Source organism: Siphateles boraxobius, unplaced genomic scaffold, assembly GCF_051911475.1.
Source record: "Siphateles boraxobius isolate OS27281-9 unplaced genomic scaffold, OSU_SipBor_1 32, whole genome shotgun sequence".
Classification (NCBI taxonomy): Eukaryota; Metazoa; Chordata; class Actinopteri; order Cypriniformes; family Leuciscidae; genus Siphateles; species Siphateles boraxobius.
In genome coordinates this window covers 3,180,643-3,194,471 of record NW_027508942.1, presented here as the reverse complement: position 1 = coordinate 3,194,471, position 13,829 = coordinate 3,180,643, and the positions used below count along the sequence as shown (strand labels likewise).

Below are 13,829 nucleotides of genomic sequence, written 5' to 3'. Positions count from 1 at the left end.
TTTTCTCAATAAAATGTATCATTCAAATTAATTCCCCAGATATAAACGTAAAAAACTGTAGAATGTTTGTATTGGTGGGGGGGGGGGGGGGGGGGGTGGTTTCATGGGCTGAATGGGATTTTCATTAGAGGAGTGAAAAGACTTGACGTCACACACTTGACGTAAAGATGGCGGCTGTCAGGAGTGTTAAGATATTATACGGAATTGGACTTCATGCAATCCGTCAAAATACAGCGTTGAGGGCAACAACGCTTCTCCAGAAAAGGTCATTCCGCGTCGGTGTAAGTTTAAAGTGTATGAATGTCGCACATATTTATTGAACGGACTTTTTTCAACAACAGAAGTTGCCCAACAGATGTAACGTTATGAGCCCTGTGTAGCTGCGCGAGCCTCAAAACATTTGGAGTTATTTGGATTGTATGGCACAACAAAGCACCTTAATATAAATATATAGAATTAGAATATAAATAACTCTGGGCTTAAAATGTTTAAGTCTTAGAATAATGTTAATGCGAATGATCGGTATTCCTCAGCTGACCTAGAAACCAAAGATAATTGCGTTCGACTCGTCTGATCATGTAACTTAATGATGATAATAATGCCATCTAGTTATTTTTATTTTTAAATCTTATAACTATTGATCAGATCTGTGTCTGTTGTTGTGGGTAATGGACTGTTTAACCTTCACAAGCCTGTAGATTTACACTGAGAGCCGATTGGCTGGTTGAGGGGTGTGTGTGTGGGAAAACACAAACCAGCCATGTTTCATTGAAATACTTTTATTGAAATTTTATTGGCATGATTGTATTTACATACAATATTGCTAAAGCATTATACAGAAGAAATGACAAGAACAAATAAATATACAACATTACAATAACAATAATACATGATTTTAAAATAAGTTATGAATATTTATATATACAATGCTTTACAATAAGTACAAGATATATATATACATTTTTAATCTTAATCTTAATAAATACTGTATTTATTTACTTATTTTACTCATATATTTTAGAGTGTATGAACAGTATTTATCTTCTTTAAGTTTTTAAAGCTGTATCAAAATCAAAAGACGACCCCTATCACCTTTAAACCAAAAACAAAGGGAAAATAAAAGATCTTTTCACAAGGTCATAACTGGCTGTTAAAAGCCTAGTGAGCTGAGAATTTTGCAGCAGTTTTTGTCCGATTGTTAAAATATGTGATCAGATGATCTGATAATGCAGAGACGCTGTGATACTTTAGTGTTTTACTCCTGATTGTCTGTCTTCAGAGAGCTCTTGGCCAGCAGCCGTTTGACACTTCAGCGGAGAAGCCTCAGTTTCCTGGAGCCTCGGCAGAGTTTATAGATCATCTGGAGTTTATCCAGCCCAATGTGATCTCAGGAATCCCTGTCTATAGAGTGATGGACAGACAGGGCCAGATCATCAATCCATCAGAGGATCCTCAGGTGTGGAGTCTTTTATTCTGTTTAATGCCCGGTACGTGTGATTTTTGGACTGTTGAAAAGTTTGAAAAATGAAAAATTAGATGGAAAATGGCCAATCGTGGCAATTTCTGAGGTCGTGGCTCCTAGACGCTGGTCCTACGACGTACAGTGAGAGAGCTTCAAATACGGCTGTTGTCACGATCTTGTGACCAAAGATTGCCTGCGATCATTTTCTGATAGTGTCATAAATTTATCATGATCATCTCACAGAGTGTTTGCTGCTACGACCTTGTCTACTGACTAGCCAATAAAAATGCAACATGAAATGGCGTATTGATAAACGCGACTTAAAAACTTAAAACTACTTTCCTCAAGCTCCATTTGCAAGATTGAAAAGCCAAGTTGTTCTCTTTTCCCTCACCATGACCCATCCATATTCTCCTCTTTCACTTCCTCCTCTTTATTTCAGCGCATATAAAAACCACAATTGCCAAAGTGTGCTTCATCTTGCTCTATTTGTTCAGCACTAGCTCATGCTGATGACGGTTTATTCTATAATAACTAGCGTCGTAGCCTACGATTCAATAGGTGTCATCATCATACAGTCTACATACATGTCGTACACAAGTTTATCAGATCCATGTCGTACAGTGGGATTTGTAACATTTTCATAGGATTGCCGATCACACAGTCTGTTGCAGGCATAAGTGTGGAAATGAATAAATACATCAAAGAACTACTTGTGTTTCAGCTTCCAAAAGAGATGGTTTTGAATTTCTATCAGAAGATGACACTACTCAACACAATGGATCGTATTCTTTACGAGTCTCAGAGGCAGGTAAGTGATGCAGTGGATTTTACTGTCATACTGACTCCATCATAAAATGAAATTAAATGAGATCTGTAAATTTATAATGCGCATTTGTGTTGAAGGGTCGAATCTCATTCTACATGACCAATTACGGGGAGGAGGGCACACACATTGGAAGCGCTGCAGCTCTTGACCCTGCTGATCTGGTCTTCGGACAATACAGAGAAGCTGGTGAGGATGTTTACAAGCTGGAGATACAGTACAGTGACTCTCCCAGTTTTGTCATTGATAAGTCTTGCACTTTAAAAAAAATTATTATTATGAGTTATGTAATCAGCTTTACTTTTTTCAAGTAACAAGTAAAGTAATGCATTACTAAACGAAATATCTGAGTTACTTTTTCAAACAAGTACGGCAAGTTACTTTGTTTTCTCATGTATTGACTGACGGCTCTCCTGTCTTCATGTTGAGAGAAGTCAGGAGTGAGTGCAGAAGCGTTGTGTGCGCTGTGTGAACATTAATCTTATTGTAGATCTAGACTAAATCTGAACAATTCATTGCTTGTCGTTAAAGTAGTGCATATTTACATATATGAATAATCATTTGAAGCATATTGTGTGTGAAAATAGCCTGTATTTGACAGAAATGAACAGAATTGTCAGCAAGCTGACTTATCTAGAACGCGCGGTGACTGGTTCTCAATGAACATAATTTTGATTTTAATAACATTTTCCCAATAAATAGGCAAGAATAAACCTGGTGTCCTCCACGATTCCTGTTCTTTTCGACAACAAAACTCTTGAGTGTGACGAGCTGGTAATCACAACTTAAGAAGTTGGGAAGTAGGAATTTGCTATAACACGCGAAGACAGCGTACTCACACTTTATTAACCAATGATGTCTATGAGGAAGTAAGAATGTTGAACTTTCTTCAGCATTTCCTTCAGCCTGAGGCTTATTCATTTCACTTGTGGTGTGAAAGGGCCCTGATATTTGCCATAAATATAACTTATTGGCTATTGAAAACAAACAAGCAAGCCCAGATGTGAAATAGTAACACAAAAGTAACAATGCATTACTTTCCACAAAAAGTAACTAAGTAACACAACTAGTTACTTGCGGAGTGACTCAGTATTGTAATGCATTACTTTTAAAAGTAACTTTCCCCAACACTTATGAAGTGATACATTTTGTGTTAATATTTTTACTTTATTATTAGGGCTGTGAAAAGAATAATCGCGTTTAATCGCATCCAAAATAAAAGTTTGTGTTTACATAATATATGTGTGTGCACTGTGTATAATTATTTTGTATATACAAATACACACACATGCATGTATACATTTAAGATTTTTTTTTTATTTATATATAAAATATTTAGATTTATATATATATAATATCAATTATATATAAATATATACAGTATATACATGCAAATATTTCTTAAATATAAACATGCATGTGTGTGTTTATATATATATATATATATATATATATATATATATACAAAATTATTACATTATACACAGTGCACACACATATATTATGTAAACACAAACATTTATTTTGGATGCGATTAATCGCGATTAATCTTTTCACAGCCCTATTTATTATATTTAACATAATTTTGGTATGTAGTAATATTTGATTAAATTGAATTGTATTTTTTCTGAATTTCTGTAGGTGTGCTGATGTACAGAGGCTTCCCTCTGGATATGTTTATGGCACAGTGCTACGCAAACGCAGATGACCTTGGCAAGGGCCGACAAATGCCAGTTCACTATGGCAGCAAAGACCTTAATTTTGTCACCATCTCCTCACCACTTGCAACTCAAATCCCCCAAGGTAAGAAGTGAGCATGTCTGTTACGCAGAACATCAAGAGTATTTATATACACTATTGTTCAAAAGATTGGGGTCTGATTTGAATGTTTTTGAAAGAAGTCTCTTATGTCATTGGTTCTCAACTCGTTTGTCTGTGAGACCCACAGATTCCCATGGTCATTATGGCACGACCCAAAGTTTTGGACTTTGAACCAAGCTTATTTATTTCTCGAAATGGTTGACACACAAAAATGTACGTTTACGTACACACACTTAACGTCACACACACACAAATTGTAAAAATATCATTAACACTGTTAAGTCTATTAAATAGCAGTCTCAAACTAGTTTTTGTAAATACAATAAAGTTGGAATGAGCCACCACCATATATTTTATAGAAAAGAGCACAAAGTTAAAATAAAGTGGCATTTTGGGATACACAATACTAACATGAACTATTAATAAAACATGGTCACTGGGGCTGTCTGAGGTGTCCTTGAGCAAGGCACCTAACCCCCAATCGCTCCCCGGGCGCCACTCAAGGCTGCCCGCTGCTCCGGGTGTGTGTCAGCCAACACACGACGTACCCGTTAAGTAACTATGACGTAATTTAATTTGCTCTGTATATATAGTGAAGTGATACTAGGAAAGTTCATTTTCTTGAGCTGAGAAGTTTGTTATTTTGCAACCATTTATATAAAAAACTTTAAAATAATGACACTGACATACCGTGACAAAATCTCATCTGACATCCGATACTAAATCATGTTTTTCTCAGGCACTCTTAACTTACAGTAAACTGCGTCTGACAGAAGAGTCAATAGCATTTATGCACATCTTTCAAAATAATCTTTCATAATAATTAGAATTGCATTTGTTGTTGTTTCTTTGACTGCGCACTCCACGAACCACTCAAAACCATCTTGTGACCCACCGGTAGAGTAACACTGTCAACCAATAAAACCAGGAATTTATTATTACAATTTAACTGTTTCCCATTTTAATAAATCATTTTAGCAGCCATTACTCTTTACTTTACTCTCATTTTTTCTCAATTAATGCATCTTTGCTGAATAAAAGTATATTTTCTTTGAACAGTAGTGTTAAACTCTACTTTGATCTGTATCTCCTGCTGTAGCGGCCGGCGCGGCGTACGCAGTGAAGCGGGAGAACACAAACCGCGTGGTGATCTGCTACTTCGGAGAGGGGGCGGCCAGTGAGGGAGACGCACATGCTGGATTTAATTTCTCCACCACTCTTGAGTGTCCTCTCATATTCTTCTGCCGCAATAACGGTTATGCTATCTCCACACCGACCAATGAGCAGTACAGAGGGGACGGTATTGGTAAGTAACCGTGTTCGGCACAGACTCCCATGTGAATCTCTGCACTTCATTGGCCTCATTTTTTTTTCTTTTTCTCAATTTTCATCCAAAGCTGCTCGAGGTCCAGGATATGGACTGATGTCGATCCGTGTAGATGGGAATGATGTTTTTGCAGTGTACAACGCCACGAAGGAGGCGCGACGCAGAGCGGTGGCTGAAAACCAGCCCTTCCTCATTGAAGCCATGACTTACAGGTAGAGTTTATCTACATGAATCAGCTGAATATCAGGAACAGGATTTTCTATTAGCTGTAAATGCCTGTGTGGCACAGTGTAGACCTGGAGGAGAATACGTCAGTGCCATTAGGGGTCGGCCCTATTTTTACTGTATGTAGAGTGGCAAACTCAGCAGAAAACACTATGAGATGCACTGTGAACCTATTTGTCAACACAATATTTTGCAATGTAGGCTTTTATGAAGCAGCATAAAATATGTAGGAGAGAACTAGCCTATTGCTTTGGGGAAAAACGTGTCAGCTTTGATGCAAGTTTCTTACAACAGCTTTTTCGAGATATAAATTTTTTAGTCCATATTGCCCAGCCCTAATTAATAGTACTGTACTTTTGTTATAGTGTTCTTCGTATTCTTGCCAGGATGATTGTATGGTACACTGTTAGAGCACAAGTCAAGTGTGATACGAGAGACGGATCCCAGGGTGAGCGGTCTGTTATCAGGGATTTTTCTGCATTGGAAATATGTTGCCGGCCGCCAAAGATTTGATCATTAAATGTGATGATACTGCCGTTCTGCAGTGCCGTTTCCCGCTGATAGCGGACTGCTTTAAAACACTCCCATGGGTGTTTGTGTGAAGAGCGTCAAAGGTTTCTATTTACAATGTGTTTTTGCAGCGTTGAGCTTTGTAGCAAATCACAGACGTATCTGTTGAGCGTGTGGACGCAATGGCCAGTCAGACGTGTTTAAGTTAGTCAGAATACGCTAAAAACAGCAAAAATTTAAAATCTACACACTCCATCAGTTAGGTTTCTGCACGGTTTCTGCACATATTATCCTTCATTTTTCACTGAAATAAATATCAGTGCATCCCCAGTGTTGTGAAGTGAGCGACGCCTGTGTTTTCCTCTTCCCCCTGCAGGATCGGTCATCACAGCACCAGTGACGACAGCTCCGCGTACCGCTCAGTCGACGAGGTGAACTACTGGGACAAGCAGGACCACCCCATCTCTCGCCTACGACACTACATGACGGCCCGCGGCTGGTGGGACGAGGAGGAGGAGCGCGCCTGGAGGAAGCAGTCCCGCAAACTCGTCATGGTGGCCTTCGAAAAAGCCGAGAGGCGTCTGAAACCCCACCCCGACCTGATGTTCACTGACGTCTACGATGAGATGACTCCTCAAATAGCCAAGCAGAAAGAGGACATGTGGCGGCACGTCCAGCAGTATAAAGAGCATTACCCACTTGATCTCTATGAGAAATAGGCCATGGGCCGTGGACACAACTGGAAAAATTCTTGCACATGTCAGATTGGTTGAGTTCTCTTTCCCCCCCTGTTTCTTCATTTTCATGTTGCATTAGATAAATACTGATATTGTTATCCTCCAGATTTGCCACTAGAGGCCTCCATTCTGTCATTTTGTGCCTTGGAAAATGGTGTAAAAGGAGTGGAAAACGCTTGAAGATCTTCCACACTGGCCTAATGTAGCAAGTGTTCTAATACAGTATCATTACATTGGCATAGTGTTAACAACCCAGTCACTATCGTTTCTTCATGAAAATCTTGAGTAATTCCTGTGATATAAGAACATCATTAAGGTTTTCTTCATTCAGTATCTTTGGAATATGGGTTTCTAAATCACTGTAAACGATCATCGTTGATTTCTATAAACAACACTAATACTCACTGAAAGTGATTGTGTAACATGCTTTTGAAATGTTTGTTTTTGTGTGTATCATTACCTTTAGACTTTCCACTCCAAACTGAGCCGTTAGTAAGTATATACACAACATGTTACTGGTTTGTGTGCTGTTAATTCTCACCCCTGCAGATGATGTTAATAATAACTTCCTGTTTAGCTGTGATTGTTAATGAACTTAAACTTTCTGTGTGAGACTCACTTAACTGTTACATGATATGATGACGACATGATGATGTTTTTGAGATGTATTCTGATTAACTTTAGGGGATTGTATTTTAAACAATAAAAATGCTCATAAAATGTAATTGCTCATATAGTGAAGTTCTTACTGTATATAGCCTTGTGTTATGGTCGTAACCTCATCTTATGAGACCACAGTGGGCTTTAAATATGTAATAACCGGTGGTGATTGAAGTGTTATGCAGACTAATAATGTTCAGTGTGTTGTGGAGACTTTCATTATTGATGAGGGCTGAGTGAACCATTAACTTAAATGCAGAGGATGGCAAAGTAAACATGACTTTTCTTTTTTAGTAATTTTTATCTTGTAATTGTAAATGTGTGTGTGTATATGTATATATATGGGTGAGATATGACAGGGACATGTTTTGAGAGACTCAGAATCTCACTGGCTCTACAGGAACCCTGACTCATCATAATCTTACAATATTGTATCTTTGTACCTTGGACTCATAGGGAGAATCATATCATGAATCATTATATTACCAAATCTTATTCTGGTAAGCTGAAGCTGTTTGTATGTAACATTCATGGTATAAAGCTCTCAAAGCAATTACACAATCACACAAAGGTCAAGACTGCCAGAGCCCATTTTTAGGCAATTTGCTCATAGTGGTTCTTGTGAGCTCCCTCCATTTATCACTCCAGTAATCACTGACCTTTTGGGGATTAGATACATTTCTTGCTCTTCTATTACTGAAGCAAATTTCCCCCCAGATTTCTATATAAAAGATAGCAAATATCATTTCTGCTTCCTGTAAATGATTGTACATTGAGCTTAATTAGACATCAGATCTTCTCATAGTATGACAACCAAATTAAATATATGCAGTATTCATATTTTATTCTTAAAACGGCGTCTGTTGTTAATAATTCCCTGTTTTTGGGCGTTGAGTCTCTGATGCTCATTGTTGTCTCAGTTTACAGTAACAGTTCTCTCTTCTCTTGTCAGAGAGAAATCAGGTATTTTAGGGGCCTTTAATATGACCAACAGATGCAGCATATGCTGTATTTCCATAATACTTACATTATTTATTTATTTGTTCCAAAAGAGGTTCAACTTTCTTTGTCAAAGTAAATTCTTTTTAACAACAACGAACGTTGTTTTTGTGCAATGTTGCATTGATTGTTATATGACAGACAGAATCTGGAATACAGATTAAATGTTGTCAAAGAACATAAAAACAACAATATTCAAATCTGTATGTGTCATAGCAATGGGTCTGATTAGCATAAATGATGAGTACAAACAGGAACATTATAGCAGATTTGATGAAATCTGTCACAACGACAGCTTGAGTCTGACTGTTAGAGACTGCGGCTGCCTGGTGTTTTATGATACAACAGATCTTGTGAATATTTTCCTGGGCCATTACATTTTCTGTTCAAAGGCATGGCTCTTTCAAAAGCACTGCTTTTCTTCTAAAATGTTTCACAATGTGTCTCATGTCCCCCATGATTGCTATTCCCTTGGGTCTGTTTTATACACAATTTTGAATAGTTTTCAATGAATATTCACACATTAAAGCTGCAGTAGGGAGTTTTGAGAAAATGTTGACTTAGCCTGAAAATCTGAACAAGCACAACTTACAGGTCCAACCCCCTTGCTCTCTGCTGCGCTACAGCCCTCCCTCCACAGCTCCTCCCTCCACAGCTCCTCCCTCCACAGCTCCTCCCCCACAGCTCCTCCCCCACAGCTCCTCCCTCCACAGCTCCTCCCCCACAGCTCCTCCCCCACAGCTCCTCCCCCACAGCTCCTACCTCCACAGCTCCTCCTCCACAGCTCCTCCCTCCACAGCTCCTCCCCCACAGCTCCTCCTCCACAGCTCCTCCCCCACAGCTCCTCCCCCACAGCTCCTCCCCCACAGCTCCTCCCCCACAGCTCCTACCTCCACAGCTCCTCCTCCACAGCTCCTCCCTCCACAGCTCCTCCCCCACAGCTCCTCCTCCACAGCTCCTCCCTCCACAGCTCCTCCCCCACAGCTCCTCCCTCCACAGCTCCTCCCCCACAGCTCCTCCCTCCACAGCTCCTCCCTCCACAGCTCCTCCTCCACAGCTCCTCCCTCCACAGCTCCTCCCCCACAGCTCCTCCCTCCACAGCTCCTCCCCCACAGCTCCTCCCTCCACAGCTCCTCCCTCCACAGCTCCTCCTCCACAGCTCCTCCCCCACAGCTCCTCCCCCACAGGTCCTCCTCCACAGCTCCTCCCCCACAGCTCCTCCCCCACAGCTCCTCCCTCCACAGCTCCTCCCCCACAGCTCCTCCCCCACAGCTCCTCCCTCCACAGCTCCTCCCTCCACAGCTCCTCCCCCACAGCTCCTCCCCCACAGCTCCTCCCTCCACAGCTCCTCCCCCACAGCTCCTCCTCCACAGCTCCTCCCCCACAGCTCCTCCCTCCACAGCTCCTACCTCCACAGCTCCTCCCTCCACTGCTTCTCCTCCACAGCTCCTCCCCCACAGCTCCTCCCTCCACAGCTCCTCCTCCACAGCTCCTCCCCCACAGCTCCTCCTCCACAGCTCCTCCCCCACACCTCCTCCCCCACAGCTCCTCCCCCACAGCTCCTCCCCCACAGCTCCTCCCTCCACAGCTCCTCCCCCACAGCTCCTCCCTCCACAGCTCCTCCCCCACAGCTCCCCCCCACAGCTCCTCCCCCACAGCTCCTCCCTCCACAGCTACTCCCCCACAGCTCCTCCCTCCACAGCTCCTCCCTCCACAGCTCCTCCCCCACAGCTCCCCCCCCACAGCTCCTCCCCCACAGCTCCTCCCTTCACAGCTCCTCCCCCACAGCTCCTCCCCACAGCTCCTCCTCCACAGCTCCTCCTCCACAGCTCCTCCCCCACAGCTCCCCCCCACAGCTCCTCCCCCACAGCTCCTCCCTCCACAGCTCCTCCCTCCACAGCTCCTCCCCCACAGCTCCTCCCTCCATAGCTCCGCCCTCCACAGCTCCTCCCCCACAGCTCCTCCCTCCACAGCTCCTCCTCCACAGCTCCTCCCCCACAGCTCCTCCCTCCACAGCTCCTCCCCAAAGCTCCTCCCCCACAGCGGAGCCCCCACAGCGGAGCCTGCCATGAACGCGCAGGCTAGTAAGCAGGACCACCGATGACGGCGGATTATAAACAGTTATGGAACATTCATTAATAGGGACGAAACATCAACAATAAGCTTTACATTGACTATGGCTTTCCATACTTTGACTACAAACTTGGTCCTCAAATCATTATGTATTTTGCAATACATGTAACTTTATAACGTTGCACTCTTTCTATAAGTTATAAATAGCTAGTAAGATAACGTTAAAGGATTAGTTCACTTTTAAAAAAACTTTTGCTGATAATTTAGTCACCCCCATGTCATCCAAGATGTCCATGTCTTTCTTTCTTCAGTCGAAAAGAAATTAAGGTTTTTGATGAAAACATTCCAGGCTTTTTCTTCATATAATGGACTTCAATAGGACACAAACGTTTCAAGGACCAAATGACAGTTTCAGCGCAGCTTCAAAGGGCTTTAAACGATACCAGACGATGCATAAGGGTCTTATCTAGCGAAACGATCTGTCATTTCAAAAATAAATAAAAAACTTTAAGTTTTATAAGCACAAATGCTCGCCTTGCTCTGTTCTGTGATGCACGTTCGTGATCCTGTTCGAACTCTGAATGAATGATCGTTGAATGAACGAAATGACTCGAAAAAAGATTCGTTCATTTGGATGAACGAGTTCGAACAGGAGAGTCAAGAACACGGTACGCGCTCGCGCTGTGCAAGAGAGGGTTGATCAGCGCGTACACGAGCGTGATTGACACTACTAAGACATTTCTCCTGGCTCTGATTGGTTGTTTCTGACCTGGAGCGGTGTATTTCTGCAAATGGCAATAGGACCACAGGGAGGAGCCAGAGGAGCTTGATTTTTTCACAGATTATCTGTCTCATATTCTACTGTCAGGAGATAATGACAGTTTTAACAAATATTTGTTTACAAAAGTTCCCTACTGGAGCTTTAAAAGACTGCTGCAATCAGCATTTCCCCCGGTTTCACAGGCAAGGCTTAAAGGGTTAGTTCGCCCATTTAAGACATGAAGTTGTATGCAATCCTTACCAGCACTATAGTGCATACACACTTACCCCTTTTCCACCAAAGCATTTTGAGAGCCGGTTCGGAGCCGGTGCCTACTCGCGAACCGGTTCTTTGTGTTTCGACAGCCAAAGAACCGGTTCTCGGCCAGGAAAACTGGTTCCAAAGCGGCACCAACTCTTTGCTGGACTAGAACCAGAGAACCGTTCTTTTACCACCGTGTCATGCTTACGGCGGGGCTGGAGGCGGGTTTAGATGTGTCCTAAACATATTTTATGACCGCAAAGCCAGGAGAAACATTTGCAGAAACACGATGTAGTCCACCATTGTAATTATTATGCTTGAAGTTGGCGCAAGCGTTTCTAGCTTTTTTTAAATTTTATTTTTTTATTGAAAACATTATGTAAGCAAAGAAGAAAACAGTCAAAATATAGAACAAATAAACGGAAAGAAAAAAAGACACAAGACAGAGGTACATAACTAATCAGAAATGATTACATATCAAAGGAAAAGATTAAAAGACTTACTTATTTCAATTGTTTTTAAAGCCTTCATGGAACACAAGTTAGAGATAATCCCAAAATAATGTACTTGCTAGCGTTTCTGTATGGCGACGTACACAGTGACGTAACGACGTCGTTCGCTGGGCGCTCTAGTCAGTGGGAAAACAAACCGGTTCTGAGAAGGTTCGCAAGTTGAACCAACTCCGAACTAACTTTGAACCAGCACCAGTTCCGAACCCGTTCTTTTTTGGTGGAAAGGGGGTAACTGACGCACTCTGTTGTCACCTCCCTGGTCAGAGTTCTGGCCGCTGGAAGTATTTCAATAAAGTACTCCCGGTTATTTTCCGGGGCCACAAAACTGTGCGTTTTTACGTGAAAAAATTATTTGCGTTTCAAAGCTTGATTAATTTACCACACAAAAAACACGCCGGTCAAAATTCATACCTCAGTTTTAATCGGCACTATTTTCTATCCATTTCTATCAATCCGCGCTGCTGTCAACGTCAACAGTGCGCACGTTCCGATCAGCTGTTCCATAGTGTTTACACAATCGATTGACAACGACATAAAAAGTATTAAATTAACATTGGTGCGAACTTGTAAATTCCCAGGCTGTGACCACAAGGATGTGCCGGGATCAAAGTTCAGATTCCATCGTTTTCCTGTTTCGAATATAACTATGAGACAGCTTTGGATGGTTGCCATCGGCTAGCAGCTAGGCCTACTCTGCGGGAGCTAAAATATCCAGAATAAAGGATTTTCGTGTGTGTAGTGCTCACTTAAGCGAAGACGATTACATCCCCAACCAAGGAGGAAAAGGAAAATTAAAGAGTTTTGCTGTACCAGTACCACGGGTAAGCTCTTACTAACTTTATGATCCCATGTCTAAACTGTACGGTAAACAAGCTGATGTTAAGATTCCATTATAAAACACGTGAAAAGATGTCTAATATAAAAACAGTATATAGGGATATTGGTACAATTTGCTGAGAAAACTATTTGATTGAATACACACACAATTGAGGTTTTGTGTTGCAATAAATAACATTTGATTTTATCTTGTATACTCCGGTTCATAAACGTATCCATTTGTCGTTGTGCTAAAATTACTTTCATCATCTGATCCGTCTGACATTGTGCTAAAATTGGTTTCATCATCAGAAGTTTCGCAGTCAGACATGTTGTCAGCGAGTCGCGCTATCAACAGCTGATCGGAACGTGCGCACTGTTGACTTTGACAGCAGCGCGGATTGATAGAAATGGATAGAAAATAGTGCCGATTAAAACTGAGGTATGAATTTTGACCGGCGTGTTTTTTGTGTGGTAAATTAATCAAGCTTTGAAACGCAAATCATTTTTTCACGTAAAAACGCACAGTTTTGTGGCCCCGGAAAATAACCGGGAGTACTTTCTTGAAAAACTTCCAGCGGCCAGAACTCTGACCAGGGAGGTGACTACAGAGTGGGTCAGTGTGTATGCACTATAGTGCTGTTAAGGATTGCATACAAACTTCATGTCTTAAATGGCTGAACTAACCCTTTAACCTATCTCAGACTAAAATGCATGTTTGAGCTGTTTTAACTAAAATATCTTATTCAGTAGGCCTACTATTGTTTTGGGTCAAGATGCACACCAGTATTGTTTTTTTCTAAGGCACGTTTATAAAAGCTACTTAAAGTTCCCATATCG

The 13,829-nt window shown here is 41.6% G+C and overlaps 2 protein-coding genes across 2 annotated transcripts; one reads left to right on the top strand and one right to left on the bottom strand.

Moving 5' to 3' along the window:
* Positions 1–129: 129 nt before the first annotated feature.
* Positions 130–7,633, top strand: bckdha (branched chain keto acid dehydrogenase E1 subunit alpha). Its single transcript, XM_077194545.1, has 8 exons — positions 130–281; positions 1,280–1,456; positions 2,187–2,273; positions 2,369–2,477; positions 3,930–4,091; positions 5,209–5,415; positions 5,507–5,648; positions 6,548–7,633. Exons 1-8 carry the CDS (start codon positions 168–170, stop codon positions 6,888–6,890), a joined length of 1,341 nt encoding a protein of 446 aa, XP_077050660.1. The 5' UTR covers positions 130–167; the 3' UTR covers positions 6,891–7,633.
* Positions 7,634–8,790: 1,157 nt separating this feature from the next.
* Positions 8,791–12,977, bottom strand: LOC143700947 (uncharacterized). The gene is made up of 2 exons (XM_077194724.1): positions 12,407–12,977; positions 8,791–11,682 (listed from the first exon to the last, which is right to left on the bottom strand). The coding sequence occupies exon 2, from the start codon at positions 10,635–10,637 to the stop codon at positions 9,156–9,158; it is 1,482 nt and encodes a 493-aa protein (XP_077050839.1). The 5' UTR covers positions 10,638–11,682; positions 12,407–12,977; the 3' UTR covers positions 8,791–9,155.
* Between the last annotated feature and the right edge of the window lie 852 nt (positions 12,978–13,829).